The sequence below is a fragment of the Ornithorhynchus anatinus genome, chromosome 3, assembly GCF_004115215.2.
Source record: "Ornithorhynchus anatinus isolate Pmale09 chromosome 3, mOrnAna1.pri.v4, whole genome shotgun sequence".
In the NCBI taxonomy this organism is placed as follows: Eukaryota; Metazoa; Chordata; class Mammalia; order Monotremata; family Ornithorhynchidae; genus Ornithorhynchus; species Ornithorhynchus anatinus.
Genome location: NC_041730.1, coordinates 40,267,167 through 40,285,097, shown reverse-complemented (window position 1 = coordinate 40,285,097; position 17,931 = coordinate 40,267,167). Strand labels below are relative to the sequence as shown.

General features: G+C 46.0%; 1 protein-coding gene across 4 annotated transcripts in view; it reads right to left on the bottom strand.

The window, feature by feature from the left end:
- Nucleotides 1-17,931, bottom strand: part of FAR1 (fatty acyl-CoA reductase 1) — an 81,486-nt gene that overhangs the window by 15,421 nt on the left and 48,134 nt on the right. For 2 of the 4 annotated variants that reach the window (XM_029059972.1, XM_029059974.2), the window contains exons 3-8: nt 15,296-15,471; nt 12,064-12,243; nt 8,386-8,563; nt 5,547-5,591; nt 4,073-4,200; nt 2,794-2,861 (exon numbers count right to left, since the gene is read on the bottom strand). In XM_029059972.1, coding sequence (XP_028915805.1) covers nt 2,794-2,861; nt 4,073-4,200; nt 5,547-5,591; nt 8,386-8,563; nt 12,064-12,243; nt 15,296-15,471 — 775 coding nt within the window. The remainder of the gene's footprint in view (nt 1-2,793; nt 2,862-4,072; nt 4,201-5,546; nt 5,592-8,385; nt 8,564-12,063; nt 12,244-15,295; nt 15,472-17,931) is intronic. The other 2 variants (XM_029059973.1, XM_029059975.1) reach the window with 1 other exon arrangement.

Sequence of the window (17,931 nt, the reverse complement as noted above, 5' to 3'; positions counted from 1 at the left end):
CAAATGCAGTCACAGGGGGACTATTTATCCCTGCTGAAGAATGGGGATATGAAATGGATTTATTTCAAATGGCATGCTTTCCTGTAGGGCAGGGCTCACGTCTATCACTCTCGTGGATCCCAAGCCCCAATGTCAGTGGCATGTCTCTTGAACATCTGTTTTCTAAAAAAGAGAAGCGGTGTGGCCTAGTGCCAGGGAGACAGAGAACTTGGGCTCTAATCCCGGTTCCACCACTTGTCTGCTGTGTGACCTTGGGTAAATCATTTCACTTCTTGGTGCTTCAGTTTACTCCTCTGTTAAATGGGGGTAAGAGTATGAGCCCTATGTGGGACAGGGACTGTGTCCAACCTGATTAACTTCAATTTACCTCAGTGCTTGGTACAGTGCCTGGCACAGAGTAAACTCTTAAAACAAATACCATTGGAAAAGAAAAATACTTAGGATGCCAAGAAGCAGTGTAGTCTAGTGGATAGAGCACGGGCCTGGGAGTCAGAAGGATCTGGCTTCTAGTCCAAGCTCTGCCACTTGGCTGCTGTGTGACCTTGACAAAGTCACTTCACTTCTCTGTGACTCAGTTCCCTCATCTATAAAACGGGGATTAAGATTCTGTACAACCTGATGATCTTGCATCTACCCCAGCACTTAGAACAATGCCTGGCACACAGTAAGTGCTTAACGAACACCATAAAAAAAACCAATTCAATTCAGGCTAAAATGGCTGAAACTTTGGAGCATAAATATAAACATATTTTACACCCCCTTTCCTTCTCCTTCATGACAGCCTTTAGGCACCTGGAGAAGACAAAATCCACTGTGCACGGTACTCTCCCAGGTACGTACAGTGCTCTGCACACAGTTAAGAACTCAATAAGTACAAGCGAATGAATGAATGTGCAGCCCCCTAGCTGCATTTTAGCCTCTAATGTCTTCTAGTAGAGAAGCAGCATGGCCTGCTGGAATGAGCAGTGGCCTGAGAGTCTGAAGACCTGGGTTCTAATCCCGACTCCACACTTGCCTGCTGTGCAACCTCGGGTATATCATGGAACTATTCTGTGCCTCAGTGACCTCACCTGTAAAATGGGAATTAAACCCTACCCGCTCCAACTTAGATAGTGAGCCCCATGTGGGGCAAGGACTGTGTCCAACCCGATTATCTTATATTTACTCCCGTGGTTAGTAAGGAACTTAGCTACTAAGTGCTTAGCAAGCACCATAAATGAAATGAAAGGGCTAAAAATGAATGCTAGCACAGAGAACTGGCTTTTAGCGTTTGCTTTTTTTTTCTCATTCCCATCTTTGGAGTTGTGTTTTCCTTGCTTACAGGGGGCAAAAGCAAATCACCATTTGAATTTGTTATAACTGCAAGGTCACCCAACAAGAAGTCAAGGGGTGACTTTCTTCACCCCTCCCAAGAACCCTGCACTGGACTGGACTCCAGACTGTAGGCTCGTTGTGGGCAGGGGATGTGTCTGTTTATTGTCATACTGTACTTTCCCAAGTGCTTAGTACAGTGAAGCAGCATGGCTTAGTGGACAGAGCATGGGCTTGGGAGTCAGAGGACATGGGTTCTAATCCCGGCTCCGTCACCTGTCTGCTGTGTGGCCTTGAGCAAATCGCTTCTCTGGGCCTTTCTTTCAGTTACCTCATCTGGAAAATGGGGATTAAGACTGTGAGCCCCACGTGGGACAACCTGATTACCTTATATCTACCCCAGTGCTTAAAACAGTGCTTGGCACCTAGTAAGCGATTAACAAATACCATAATTGTTATTATTATTACAGTGCTCTGCACACAGTCAGTGCTCAATAAATATGACTGACCGAGAGACATTTCTACCACCTCTGTTAAAGGGTACTCCCCCAAGTGCTTAATACAGTTCTCTACTCACAGTCAGTGCTCAATAAATATGACTGACTAACAGCATGGACTACTCTGGAGCACTCTCCTTGTCGTATTTCACCGCATCTCACGGCAAGGAAGTGATACTCCAATTCTCAGAAGAGTGCCACGCTTCCACACCTCTGGGGCTGGGGATGTGAGCAATCAGGATGTGCGTTTAGGAGTGAAGGGAAATGGGGAGGAGGAAAATGAAGCTCCAAAGAGAGGGGAAAAGGCACAAGATACACACGTCACATACGATGCTCTATACTGCAAGATTGTAAGTCTGTTGTGGGCAGGGAACGTGCCTACCAACGCTGTTATACTGTACTCTCCCAGGCGCTTAGTACAGGGCTCCGCACACAGTAAGCGCTCGATGAATACCATTGATTCAAGAGTCAATATGACTCAGCAGGCGGAGTTGGGAGGTATGGCTACTACGTCTGTAGTTGCATTCTAGATAAATTAGTACATGAACAAGCAGCGTGACCTAGCGGAAAGAGCATTGGCCTGCAAGTCAGAGGACTTGGGTTCTAATCCCACCTTTGCCAACCTCTTGCTGTGTGACCTTGCACAAGTCATTCAACTTCTCTGAGCCTCGGTTCTGGTCTCCCTCCTATTTAGACTGTGAGCTCCATGCGAGATAGGAACTGTGTCCAACCTAATTGACTCATATCTATCCCAGCGCTTAGAACAGTGCTTGACACATACTAAACGCTTAACAAATACTATTTTTTAAAAAATGAAGTGGCCTTTTATATCTTCAACTGCTACTTATAATCACTTCCAAAATGCCTACCAATATATAATCTCTATCAGTGTATTGTCTGAAAAAACCATGGAACATCTTCTACTCTAGCAAGACTTAATCCTAACTTTTCTATAAAACAGAGGAAGGAAAAGAAATGAACATACCAACTTCACCCCAGTGGAAAGGATTGGTGCTACCCGTCGTACAGTTATACACCATGATGTTTCTTGGTCTGAAAAAGTCAATCATCAAGAGAAGCCAATCAATCATTGGTATTTATCCAGTGCTTACTATGTGCCGAGCACTGTACTAAGTGCTTGGGAGAGTACAATACAGTAGGGTTAGCAGATAAGTTCCCTTCCTGGCTAACTGCCAAAAAACCCTACCCATATATAATCCAACCTACGAAATTTCAAACATATTTTGCTACCAGAGGACAAAGAGGCACTGTGCTTTTTCAACAAGAGTGCTGTCAGGGAAGCGGCATCACCTTTGATAGAGCACGGGCCTGGAAGTCAGAAGGACCACTGGTCAGCTGTGTGACCTTGGGCAAGTCACTTCACTTCTCTGTCCCTCAGTTATCTCATCTGCAAAATGGGAATTACAACACAAGCCCCATGTGGGACAGGAACTGTATCCAACTTGATTACCTGCATCTCCCCCAGCATTTCCAACAGTGCCTGGCACATAATAAGCACTTAAACACCATTAAAAAAAAATTTTTAAATAATGGGGCTTAGGGAGGTCCTGAGAAGGACTGGTGGTGAAAATGAAATTACATTTTATAGCCTTGCATTTCTTAAGGGATTTTCTCATTTTGACTCAGATGTCCACATGAAAGACCTAACTTTAAATGCTGATATCACGTTAACCAGGATTAGGGTTTGCAACCAAGACTTAACGACACCAGCCCCAAGTACCCCAAACAACCCTCCACATCTTGAAGCTCATCCATCCGCCTGATTCACGGTAAACATTTTCAGTTTTTCTGTGCCCCAACTATGCCCTTCTACCCCTCAAGAACTGTAGATCTGCCAGACTTTCAGACCAATCAGAAGGCAAGATGAAATCTTTTTCTTTAAAGGCATACCCAAAACCCAACCTCAAAATAATGCTTCTTAGCCTTTCTGTGATAAACTGTAACAATGCACTAGCAGCAAAGCCCCTTATCGTTAACTGGTGAGGCAAATTTGGAGGGTCTTTTAAGGCTGTGAATGGTAAAGCTTCACAGATTTCCCCACCCAACATTAGGTTTGCCTCAAGCAGATTGGTCAATTTGAATGCGACCATTTAGCAGCTCGTTGGATTGGTTTGGTTTTGAAATACACAGTAACATTCCCTTTCTGAAGAAGAGAAAATGGTGACCTTTGCTTTTTATTTATACAAACTGATTATTAGAGAGAGAGAGAGAGAGAGAGAGAGAGAGATAAGCCACACTGTCACCTGGTATACCTATTAACTCCAGAATACCAGGCTGCTGCTAGGCTGGTGTTCACCACGACATCCACAGGAACGAGATCGGCGAGGGCACTGTTGGAAGCTCGCATTGTTCGAAGGATTCCTTTCCCTGCCTTAGAGGAAAAAACAAAAAAAAAAACACACAAAAAACACAAACACCCCCATGTTCGTAAGACACTTAAACCGCAAGCACTGACAGAAAAGGAGTCTGGAACAAAGAGGTGGAGAGGGAATCAATCATGCCAATAGGCAAAGAGGCTAGTTTAGGCTGGAAACGGCTAGGTGTTGTTTTTTTTTTAATTAAATGGTATTTGTTAAGCGCTTACTATTTGCCAGGCACCGTAATAAGCACTGGGTAAACTCAAGCTCATCAGTTTGAACACAGTCCATGCCCCACTTGGGGCTCCCAGTCTTAATCCCCATTTACAGATGAGGTAACTGAAACAACACACCCAAGGTCACCCAGGAGACAAGTGGCGGAGCTGGGACTAGAACCTAGGTCCTTCTGACTCCCAGGCCCATCTATTTCCACTGGGCCAGAGAAGCCAAGTGTGGAGAGCTGACAGCTTTTAGGCTTACTGGCTTGGACAGCTGGTTCTCTAGGCAGTGGAGCCTACTGGTCAATCAATCCCTTGTATGTTTTGAGCACTGTAGTAAGTGTTTGGAGAGTAATCACTCACAGGAGCCTCCCCTGTGGTTGTCAGCCCACAGACAAGCTGGGCATGTCAAGGAAGAAAAGGGGTGTGCACAGCCTAAGCACACCCCTCGCTTTGGAGAAGGGGAATGAGATGATAGAGGAAACTTGTCTGGTTTCCACTGCCACGGGTCCAGAGTACCAGCATGGCCTAGTGGATAAAGCCCGGGCCTGGGTGTCAGAAGGACCAGGATTCTGTCTCCCAGCTCTGCCACTTGTTGGCTGTGTAACCTTGAGCGAGTCACTTCACTTCTCTGGGCCTCGGTTCCCTCATCTGTAAAATGGGGATTGAGACTGTGAGCCCCATGTGTGACAGGGATTGTGCCCAATCCAATTTGCTTGTACCCAACCCAGTGTTTAGAATCATAATGATGGCATTTGTTAAGGGCTTACTACGTGCCGAGCACTGTTTGAAGCACTGGGGTAGATACAAGGTCATCGGGTTGTCCCAGGTGGGGCTCACAGTCTTAACCCCCATTTTACAGATGAGGTAACTGAGGGACAGAGAATTTAAGTGACTTGCCTAAAGTCATACAGCTGACAAGTGGTGGAGCAGGGATTAGAACCCATGACCTCTGACTCCCAAGCCCGGGTTCTTTCCACTAAGCCACGCTGCTTCTGCTTCTTAGAACAGTGCCTGGCACCCAGTAAGCGCTTACCAAATACCACAATTATTGTTAATTATAATCATTATTATTCTACTTGACCCTGGAAGGGATGAGTGGCAGCTCTACAGGCATTAACCGTATCGAGAAGTTTACTTACAGCAATGAAGAGGCCACTGGGTCCGTTGAAGTTATCGATCCATCCCTGTTAGGTCAAGAAAGAACCAATTTAGAGGCAATTGCTCACAATTGCTCACAAATTTGCGGTAACACGATCGACCAGGGCACTGAATAACCATCCGCAGGATATACAATTTCCATATCAGCACCTTGGGTTCAAATGTGACAAGTCTGCTTCTTTGATCACAGCGCAAAATGTGTTTGCTTTGGGAACTCTCCAGCCCCGCTGCTGTGTGCTTTTGGGAAGGTCCCGAGCAAGAAGTTGGCAGGATGAGCTGCCCTCCAAAAGGCAAGGGAGGGAAAAATCGATATGAAAGGTGTGGAAAAACACCAGAGTGATATCCAAGAAATGCCGGTTTTATATATGACAAAATGACTGCAGAATCAGACTGCAGAGACAGATCCAGGATTTATGCAGCTCTATACCCCAAACTAATTTTTAAGCGCTAACTATGCACCGGCCACTGTGCTAATCGCTGGGGTAGGTACGAGACTGGATGCAGTCCATGGCCCATTCATTCATTCCTTCATTTTGATTGAGAGCTCACTATGTGCAGAGTACTGTCCTAAGAGTTTGGGGGAGTAGGAAATAATAAACAGACACATTCCCTGCCCACAATATTCTTACAGTCTGGGGTTCGCAGTTTTTTAATCCCCATTTTACAGATGAGGGAACTGAAGCCCAGGGAAAAGAAGAGACTTGTCCGAGGTCACACAGCAGACAAGTGGCAGAATCAGGATTAGGACCCTGGTCCTCTGACTCCCAGGCCCGTGCTCTTTCCACTTGGCCACACTGCTTCTCTATGCAGTGTTCTTAAACTGATGCAAATATACTCATTTCCTCCATGGGGCTCACAAGTTTTATCCCCATTTTACAGATGAGACAACGGAGGCCCGGAGAAGTGAAGTGACTGAGGACATGTAGTTAATCTTTGTTTCCACAACGCTAACATCTCCAATCATTTATCCTTCTGAACGGGCATGTACTATGCTGCCTAAATGCTTATTTACCCACTAACTTAGCTCCACTCAGGAGTAACCTTTTGGATAACAAATAGTGTCACTCAGTAAGAAGGCTGTATTTTCCCTTATGTGCATGCATTCTGAGAGGCAAACCGCCCCCCTCTTGCTCCTCCCCTATGCTTGGCTCTTTGCCCAGGCTTCAGGCTAAGGAATGACAGAATGTGCTGACTATCACTGGGAGCTACCCCCTGATGAGTCTCATCTTTTTATTTTTTGATGGTATTTATTAAGGGCTTACTAGGTGTCAAGCACTGTTCAATTCAATCTTATTTACTGAGTGCTTACCATGTGCAGAGCACTCTACTAAGTGCTGGGGAAAGTACAATATACAGCAATAAACAGTGACTTTCCCTGTCCCCAATGAGCTTACAGTCTAGAGGGGGGAAGACAGACATCAATACAAATAAATGAAATTACAGCTACGTAATTCAGCTAGTGCTGTGGGGCTGGGAGCAGGGGAAGAGCAAAGGGAGTAAGTCGGGGCGACGTAGAAGCGAGTGAGGAAAACTGTGGCTCAGTCTGAGAAGGCCTCTTGGAGGAGATGTGCGTTCAATAAGGCTTTGAAGGCGGGGGGAGAATAACAGTCTGTTGGATTTGAGGAGGGAGGGTGTTCCAGGCCAGAGGCAGAACCTGGGCTAGGGGTCGGTGGTGAGATGGGCGAGATGGAGGCACAGTGAAGGTTAGCACTTAAAAGAGCAAAGTGTGCAGGCTGGATTGTAGAAGGAGAGAAGCGAGGTGAGGTAGGAGGGAGCAAGGTGATTGAATGCTTTAAAGCCAGTGATGAGGAGCTTTTGTTTGATACGGAGGTGGATGGGCAACCACTGGAGTTTTTTGAGGAGGGGGGTGACATGTCCTTGACTGTTCTAAGCGCTTGGGTGGACACAAAGTTAATAATCCTGGATACAGCCCCTATACCGTATGGAGCCCACAGTCTAAGTAGGAGGGAAAATAAGGTACTGAATTCCCAGTTTGCAGTTGAATAAACTGAGGCACAGGAGTTAAATGACTTGCCCACGGTCACACAGCAGGCAAGTGACAGAGCTGGCATTAGAACCCAGGTTCCCCGGCTCCCGGGCCTTGGGTCTTTCCACTGGGCCACGCTACTTCCCAAGTGTCATAAGTGACAGACAAGCTTTGGTCTGGTCTGGGAGACGTCAGGACTGAGAATCTGCGAGTAGGAAGTGATTACGATTCTAGTGATTTGGGTAGCCCCATTTTCTGGTCCCCGTTAATTATGTCCTCACAGGGTCAGCGAGGGCAACAAGTAAGTAGCCAGTGGGGGTGCCGCCCATAAATGCTCCACCACTTGCCTGCTGTGTGACCTTGGGCAAGCCACTTCACTTTTCTGTGCCTTCTCTGTCCCATGTGGGGCTCACACTTTTAATCTCCATTTTCCAGATGAAGTAACTGAGGCCCAGAGAAATAATAATAATAATAATAATATTGGTATTTGTTAAGCGCTTACTATGTGCAGAGCACTGTTCTAAGCACTGGGGTAGATACAGGGTCATCAGGTTGTCCCACGTGAGGCTCACAGTCTTTATCCCCATTTTCCAGATGAGGGAACTGAGGCCCAGAGAAGTTAAGTGACTTGCCCACAGTCACACAGCTGACAAGTGGAGGAGCCGGGATTAGACCCCTCGTCCTCTGACTTCCAAATCCATGCTCTTTCCACTAAGCCACACTAATGGCTAGACAAAGGTCCACACACGACTGTGTCTCCCAACTTTGCCGCATCCTACATGCTTGGAAAAGACGATCGACTGATCGATTCAGAAGGGTTCCGGAGGGCTTACCGGGAAAGGCTCCTTCCAACTGGCTCCGACGATTGATGGCCTTACGATGGCCACATTGAGTTTAGCCCCTTCCTGTTGAACGACGTACTCCGCCAAGGCTTTGGTGTAAATATATGTGTTGGGTCTGTCGCCTATCAGTTTGGGAGTGATATCGTTAACAAGGCCGTCGTCCATCCATCTAGAAAAGAAGGCATCAAAGGGGGCATCAAGTCAATTAAGCTTCAGGCCGCGACAGGCTCATCCCTTGCAGAAGACGACTCGCTGACGGTTGTTGTAGTAGAAGTAATAATAATAATAAAATTATGGTACTTGTTAAGCGCTTACTATATGCCAAGCACTGTCCTGAGAGAGCTGGGGTCCGTCAAACGGCAGGGACTGTCTCTATCTGTTGCCTTGTTCATTCCAAGCGCTTAGTACAGTGCTCTGCACATAGTAAGCGCTCAATAAATACTACTGAATGAATGAAAGTTAATCGGTCTGGAAGCAGAACCTGTCCCACATGGGGCTCACACTCTTAATCCCCATTTTCCAGATGAGATAACTGCAGCCCAGAGAAGTGAAGGGACCTGCCCAAGATCACACAGCAAACAGGTGGCAGAGCCAGGATTAGAACCTGGGGCCTTCTGACTCCCAGGCCCATGCTCTATCCACTAGGCCATGCTGCTTCTTCAAGCAGTAGTACAAGCAGAATGCATTTAAAATATACATCCGAATGAGGGAGAGTTACTTGGGATTTCCTTTAAGCACAGTACTGAAAGGTGTTCCGTATTGACAAGGAGATGGCACATTCAAATTGGAAGGGTCCTCTGGGCTGTCAGGTACAAATTTGCCCCAGATTGCAAACTACAGGCTGATTTTCAAGCCAGGCTTGGGGTAGAAGACTCCAAGCACCAAGACAGGAGCATGTCAGGAGAGAAACTTAACCAAATGGCCAGTGGATAGAGCCAGGGCCTGGGAGTGATCTTGGGCACGTCATTTCAATTCTCTGGCCCTCACTGATCTCATCTGTAAAATGGGGATTAAGATCGTGAGCTCCATGTAGGACATAAGACTGTGTCCAACACGATTAGCTTGCTTAATATCATACTTTTCACATAGCAAGTGCTAAACAAATACCATTAAAAACAAAAAAAAAAAAGGTACTCTCTGCTTTGCCATAATGCATGTTTCCGCCATATTCTTTGGAGAGAGCGCTGTTTGGGAATAAGGGAGCATCAATTTTCCAGAGACTCGCTGTCTCTGGAGAGCACTCGACGTGACGCTGGAAGGGATAAGTGTGCGCTTTCCTTAATGTGGGTTTCTCAGGGACATAACGAGGACTGAGCTTCCACTCACTTCTGCCTTTCAAACTCGCCTTTCCCTTCCTCCACTGCTTTCACTTCACCCTGACTACCCGGGGGAAGTTTGTGTGCCACCCAGAGAACGTTTACAAAATTCACTAAGCGGCCTTACGTGCTACATGACTGCCGCCCAAGAACCCTTGAGAATACTGGTTCACGCTACTACACCAGCAATAAAGTTTATCCTACTGGCCTTCAGCACTTAGTACAGTGCTTGGCGAACAGTAAGCGCTTGATAAATACCGTAATAACGATAATTGTATAATATTATTAATTACAATATTATATATTACACAATGTTATACATATTATTATTGTCCACATGCGATATTCATTATTTATTTATATTAATGTCTGACTCCCCTTCTACACTGTAAGCTCGTTGCCACTGGGGGATGTCCAACCCCCAGGACAGGACACAGTACTGTGTAACTGACACGTTCCCTGCCTACAACGAACTTACGGTCTAGAGGGTGAAACAGATGTGAATATAAATAAGCAAATTACAGCTATGGGTTTAAGTGAGGCGGGGCTGGGAGCGGACGGTGAGCAAGTCGGGGTGACGCTGAAGGGAGCGGGACAAGAGGAAATGAGGGCTTAGTCAGAAAAGACCTACCTAACTTGTCCTGCCTACAAGGAGCTTACTAACCAGAGATGAGCTTGCAGACTAGAGTTTACAGTCTACCGTCATTATTCAAACTAGTGTTCACCTTTCACGATAAGCACTCAATAAATACGGCTGAATGAACAGACACATTTCTCCCACTCCCCTCGATGTCATCTTGGCACTTAGATTTGCACCCTTTATTCACCCCTCCCTCAGCCCTACAGCATGTCCATCTCCATCAGTATTTCTTTATATTACGTCTGTCTTTTGCTCTAGATGGTAAACTCATTGTGGGCAGGGAACGTGTCTACCAACGCTGCTGTACTCGATGCTCCCAAACTCTTAGCACGGTGCTCTGTATACACGGTGAGCGCTCAATAAATACAACTTATTCATCGACTGACTTGGCAGGAGACGTGGACAAGAAGAGGGAGATGTTAATGGGCAGATTAATAAAAAGCTCACTTCTATTATTTGCTTCTAGTAAAGCAAATAAACAAAGCTGCATAGAGAAATAACTCCGTCAGCGGTGGGTTACTAGCGTGTTTTTGGGTAGGGATTGACTCTATTTGTTGCCGAACTGTACTTTCCAAGCGCTTACGACAGTGCTCTGCACACAGTAAGTGCTCAATAAATATAAGTGAATGAATGAATATACAGACCGCCTAGGAGGAGGAGAAGTGTCTTCAACAGGTCAGAGAGAATAGTGAAAGGTGAATTATTAGCCTGAATAATGACAATAGCCTGTAGATTATAGACTGCAACCTCACCTCTGGGGAGAAGCAGCATGGCTTAGTGACAAGAAACAGGGCTTGGGAATCAGAGGTCATGGGTTCTAATCCCAGCTCCGCCATTTATCAGCTGGGTGACTTTGGGCAAGTCACTTCACTTCTCTGTACCTCAGTGACCTCATCTGTAAAACGGGGATTAAGACTGTGAGCCCCATATGGGGCAACCTGATTACCTTGTATCTTCCCCAGCGCTTAGAACAGTGCTTGGCACATAGTTAGCACTTAAATACCATCATCATCATCATCATCATGTGTTTGGCACATAGTAAGCTCCTTGTGGGCAGGACATGTTATGCAGGTCTTCCCCTCATTTCCTCTTCTCCCGCTCCCTTCAGCATCACCCAGACTTGCTCCCTGTATCACCGTCCGCCCCCAGCCCGGCCTCACTTACGTCCATAGCTGTAATTTGCTTACTTATTCATTCATTCAATTGTATTTATTGAGTGCTTACTGTAAGTAGAGCACTGTACTAAGCGCTTGGAAAGTACAATTTGGTAACAGATAGAGACATTCTTTATCCAACAAATTCACATCTGTCTCCCCCTCTAGATTGTAAGTTTGTTGTGGGCAGGGAACTTATCAGTTATATCGTACTCTCCCAAGCGCTTAAGTACAGTGCTCTGCACCCAGTAAATGCTCAATAAATACAGCTGACTGACAGACTGTGGTATTGTATTCTACCAAGTGCCGAGTACAGTGCTCTGTACACACTAAGTGCTTAATAAATAGGTTGGTTGATTCTAACTCCGCTGTACTGCACTCTCCCAGGCTCCGAGTACAGTGCTCTGCACACAGTAAGCACTCAATAAGTACCACTGACTGACTGATACCAACTCTGCTGTACTGCACTCTCAAGTGCTGCCGAGTAGAGTGCTCTGCACACAGAAGCGCTCAGTAAGTACCACCGATGATGGCCATATCATAGAGTTTTAAACCGTACTCTAGGGAATCGATGAGTTTCTTGGGGTCCACCGGCGGAGGGTAGACGACTTCGTCAATATGCTTCCTATTGCAGTACGCGTAAGCCGTGGACACATGCATGAACACTTCCAGATTCTTTATTTGCTGGGCGAGGAGGATGAGCTGGCGGGTTGCAATCACGTTTAACTGAACGGCGTCTCTGGAAAAGAAAGAGGCGAGTGAATAGCTGGCCCAGTGGCAGGTCGTTTATCATTTACTGGTCCAACTGAAGAATAATAAAAATAATAATGATAGTAGTGGTATTTGTTAAGTGTTTACTATGTGCCAAGCACTGTTCTAAGCGCGAGAGTAAATACAAGGTAATCAGGTTGGACACAATCCCTGTCCCATGTGGGGCTCATATTCTTCCTTGCCATTTTCCAGATGAGGTAACTGAGGCCCGGAGAAGTGAGGTAACTTGCCCAAGGTTACACTGCAGACAGGTGCAGAGTCGGGATTAGAACCCACGTCCTCTGACTCCCAGGCCTGTGCTCTTTCCACTAGGCCTCCTTATTCTAATAAGGCAAAGTAGTCTTGTGAGGGAGCGGGTGGGAAAGTGACTCTAGTCGTGTTTGTCCCAATGATTCCTTGCATAAGGAATCCTTCCTTGGGAGAAGCAGTGTGGACTCGGGTTCCAATTGCAGATCCATTATTTGTCTGCTGTGTGACCTTGGGCAAGTCGCTTCACTTCTCCGGGCCTCAGTCCCTCATCTGGAAAATGGGGATTAAGACCAAGAGCACCACGTGGAACATGGACTCTGTCCAACCCGATTGGCTCGTATCTACCCTAGCACTTAGTACAGCTCCTGGCACATAGTAAGCACTTAATAAATACCATTTTTAAAAAAAGGAAATGAACCATAACTGTGGTTTTGTGCTCTGCATTTCCTTTTTTTACAGGATTTGTTAAGTGCTTATGATGTGTCAAGCACTGCTCTAAGCACTGGGGTTGGTACAAGATCAGTGACCCATGTGGGGCTCACAGCTTAAATCTGAAGGAGTAGGATTTAATCTCCATTTTACAAATGAGGTACCTGAGATGAAGATGTTAAGTCCTGGTTACCTCAATTACCAAGGCACATGGGCCATGTCCAACTTGATTGCCTGTATCTAACCCTTTCACACAGTAAGTGACTACAGACTATTCAAAAAATAGTGTGACTTACAGACAAATTTCAGTCTACAGGGACTGTAGGACTTTGGAAAAAAAATAAACTCAAAAACCTAGGAAATTTTATTTCTTCAGTAGAGCTTGAGTCCACTCACAATTCCAGAAACACAGCTCATCTTCATAACCACTTTCTACTCTGAGAGAGTACAGCTGGAGAAATGCATTTCTCCCCTTCCCCAAAACAATTCATTGCAACAAAATGCTATAGTGCCTATTTTTACTGTGTCTGAGGTGCAAAAAGTACATCGACACCGGTGTTGAAGCAAGTCCCTAAAGATGTTTGAACCCCCTGGGGGTTATTAAAAAGTCTTGCGCCATTTTAATTCTCGACTTCAAAATAATTATCTTGTGCAAACCCTGGTTAAAATTCAACCGACTCACTTTACATTTGCTGCGAAACTTTCTAAATCTCAAGATTTATTTGGTTCAAAATTTAAACCTTGCTGGGAAAGTCACTGTCAACTACAGAGGCACCACAGAGATAAATGACTTAGAACACCAGGCACTACCAACCGAAAAAGTAAAAGCTGTGTGGTCTAGTGGGAAGAGCACAGGCCTGGGAGTCAGAGGACCTGGGTTCTCTTCCCGCTCTGCCACCTGTCTGCCGTGTGACCTTGGGCAAGTCACTTCACGTCTCGGGGCATCAATTCTCTCATCTGGAAAATGAGGATGAAGGCTGGGAGCCCCAAGGGGGACACTGAATCTACCCAACCACTTAGTTCAGTTCCCGGCATGTAGTAAATGTTTAATAAATACCATAAAAAATAAAAAGAGAGAGTCAGCTCCTAGAGAGCTGGGGGAAAAATACAAGATGGCGGATTTAGTTTCAGGAGAAAGGGACGCTGCCAGGCCCAAACGACAAGGCCTGGTTTGAGTCTGACCAGTCAGTATATGGCCAGGGCTTGGTCAAAACCTCTTCTGCGGGTTGGATGGAGGGCAATGGAGAGGCCACGTGGCCAAGTGGATAGAGAGGGAGGCAGAAGGACCTGGGTTCTCATCCCGGTTCTGCCACAGGTCTGCTGTGTGACCTTGGGCAAGTCGCTTCACTTGTCAGGGCCTCAGTTCCCTCATCTGGAAAATGGGGATTAAGAGCGTGAGCCCCAGGTGGGACAGGGACTGTGTCCAACCTGATTTAACATGTATCTATCCCAGAGCTTAGAAGAGTGCTTGGCACACAGTAAGCCCTTAATACCATAATTCCCATTAGAACACCACCTTGTGTGTGTTATTCTACCAATTCGCTGCAGCCACCACGACGGCCCAAGGCTTGCAGCTTCCTCCGTCCTCCCTGATCTTAGCTAGACTAGCCAGAAGCTGGGGAAATTGGGGTTTGTAATCAAGCTGTTTCTCCACAGTGTTCCTGATACAATCCGGATGGGATTTCCCGGCAGATGAAAGTTTGATTCCAGTCAATTGTTCCTCTGTTGAAGGAAGAGTAGCATCATGGCCTAGTGGAAAAAGCCCGGGCCTGGGAGTCAGAGGAACTGGGTTCGAACCCGGCTCTGCCACATGTCTGCTGGATGACGTTGGACAAGTCACTTACCTTCTCTGGACCTCAGCTGTTTCATCTCTACAATGGAGATTAAGACCGTGAGCACCAAGTGGGAACGGACTGCATCCAACCTAATTAGCCTGCATCTACCCCAGCACCTAACACAGTACCTGCACATAGTAGGCGCTCAAGAAGAAAATTCTGCACCCATTTTAGCTCCACTGCAGATCGAGCTTAACTTTGGCGAGAGCTTATCTTTCATGTTAAAACAAAAAAAAAAAAAACCACTCAAGGCTTTTTAGCTGGGAAGGGTTGAGGGGGAGGGCGGGAAAGGAAGTTATTTTGAAACTTTGAGGGAGTCACAGAAAACCACAAAGCATGGGCCAACTGCACACTCAATAATTTCAACATAAACTGACTGAAAAATAGTTTTACAGAACAAACAGGAAAAACAACCCAAAAAACCCTCTATTCTTTATTAAGCCTTTAAACAGAGTAAGAGGCATGAGATTTCAGGGGGAATGATATACGTTCGACGCCCAGACTTACCTAAGGGATTCATTGAATCGGACGGTAGCAGCACAGTGGAATATAATATTAACAGAATCGATGATGGTCTCTTGATCTTCTTCGCTGAGGGCCAGTTTGGGTTGTGTGAGTTCACTGTTGACTGCTATGATTTTCTCTTTAAATTCGGGATTTTCATCTTTCAATCTGTCAAAGAGCTAGGAGAGAGAAAAGGGTAGGGGGAGGGGCAAAAAGGCTTTAAGGTTTGCAGATCTAGGCAGTCGAGATGTAAAGGGAACAGACTCTACGACACAAAGCAAGATTATCTGTACAATACTGAAACGGTAATCGCAAAGTCACTTTCAAAGATCATTTAAGCACTACTAAACATGTTCTTCCGCCCTTTATGTCAGGATGGATTTGATTTCAACCCCTGGGAAGGAACTCTTTCTATAGACATCGGTTCTACTATGGTAACGCTAAAGACGCGGTGGCTCATTGTGGGCAGGGAATGTATCCGTTTCTTGTTGTACTGCACTCTCCCAAGTGCTTGGTATAGTGTTCCGCACATTGTAAACACTCAATAAATATGGGGAGGGGACCAGACTGAGAGAGAGGGGAGAAGGGGAGTGGAGAGGGAGGGAACAAACCAAGGGGGAAGTGAGCAGACCCTCCTTCTCTCCCCTCTTTTCTCCCTCTTCATCCATACCCCCCACACCGCTTCCACACTCACACCTCTCCACCATCACCACCACATCAGGGTGTTCATTCATTCATTCATTCATTAGTATTTATTGAGCGCTTACTATGTGCAGAGCATTGTACTAAGCGCTTGGAATGTACAAATCGGTAACAGATAGAGACAGTTCCTGCCCTGTGACGGGCTTACCGTCTAATCATGGGGATTCAATACCATCATGGCTGTTGATCCCAAGAGTATTTATTCTCCACCTACAATGTGCAAAGCACCACGCTGAGCATTTAGGAGAGTTCAGTGGAACCGGAGGGTTCGATCCCTGGGTTTGATGCCCGGCTTTGTAATCCAGAGAGGGAAGGCAGACGCCTGTCGGCTGTGTGACCTTGGCCAAGTCGCTTCACTTCTCAGGGCCTCAGCTGCCTCATCTGAAAATGGGGATTAGGACTTGGAGCGCCATGGCGGATATGGATTGATTCCGACCTAATTAGCCTGTATCTAACTAGCCCGGCACTTAGCACAGTGCCTCGAACATAATAACTATTTAATAGATGTCATTAAAAAAACAAAAGACAGGAGGAAGAAAGAAAAAGGGGAATATACATGTGAATTAGTTCTTAAGGAATGGGGTATTCAAGATCATACATACGCCGTAAGAGGTGAAGAATTAATTACTTGCCACTGAAGGGGTTGTTGGGAAGATAAACTAGGGACATTTAAAATCAATCAGGGAAGGCCTACCAGAGGAGATGTGATTTCAGAAGAGCTCTGAAGATAAGGGAAGCAGTGAACTATTAGCTAAAGGGGAAGGGAAATGCAGAAGTGGAGGAGGACTTGGGAGGAGAAGAGAAAGAGGCACAGGGCGTAGGTTGGTCTGAGGAGGTTAGCCAAGCACCTAGTACGGTGCTAGGCACACAGTGAGAGCTCAGTAAATACCAGATTGATTGAGAAGGGTGAAGAAAATGAGCTAGGATGGGATAATAATAATTATGGCATTTGTTAAGTGCTTACTACGCACCAGGGAACCACAGGGAAGCAGCCTGTACTCATGAATAAAGCCCAGTCCCGGGAACCAGAAGACGTGGGTTCTAATTCCTGTTTCTTCTCCTGTTACTATATCAAGCACACAGTAAATCTGGCCTAGTGGAAAGAGCACAAGGCTGGGAGCAAGAGGGCCTGGATTCGAATCCAGCTCTACCACTGGTCTGTTGTGTGACCTACTGTCACTCCACTTCTCTGAGTCTCAGTTTCCTCAATTGCAAGGCGGGGCTTCAGTACCTGTTCGCCCTCCTACTTGGACTGTGAGTCCCATGCGGCATTTTTTAAAGGCTTACTACACACCAGTCACTGAACTAAGTGCTGGGGTAGGTACAAGACAATCAGGTTGGACACAGTCCCACGTCCCACATGGGGCTCACAGTCTTAATCCCCATGCTACAGATGAGGCGACTGAGGCCCGGAGAAGTGCAGTGCTTGCCCAAGATCACAGGAGCAGACAAGCAGCAGAGCCAGAATTAGAAGCCAGGCCCGTGCTCTTTCCGCCATGCTTATTAAGTGCTTGACACATAATAAGCACTTAACAAATACCATGAAAAAAAAAAAGAGCCTACAGTCTAGAAAGGCAGACATTTATATAATTTAATTTACAGATTTGTACGTAACTGCAGTGGGATTGAGGGTGGGGTGAATATCTTAACAAATACCATCATCATTATTATCATCCATCAGCCAAGGGTAGAGATCCAAGTGCACGGATGATGCGGCATTTGCATGGAACCCAGAACACCGCACTCAATTTTTCTGATAACAATGGTGGTGGCCGGAGATCCTTCACACTAACTTCAAATTCTTCGTTGGCTACCTCTTATCCACGGAAAAGGAACTGATAGAGACTCAGAGAGATTACACTGACTCGCTCTGTGAGTCAGTGAGTCAATGGGAAAAAGTCAATCTTCTTAACTCTTTGATTCTAAGGCTTAAAATA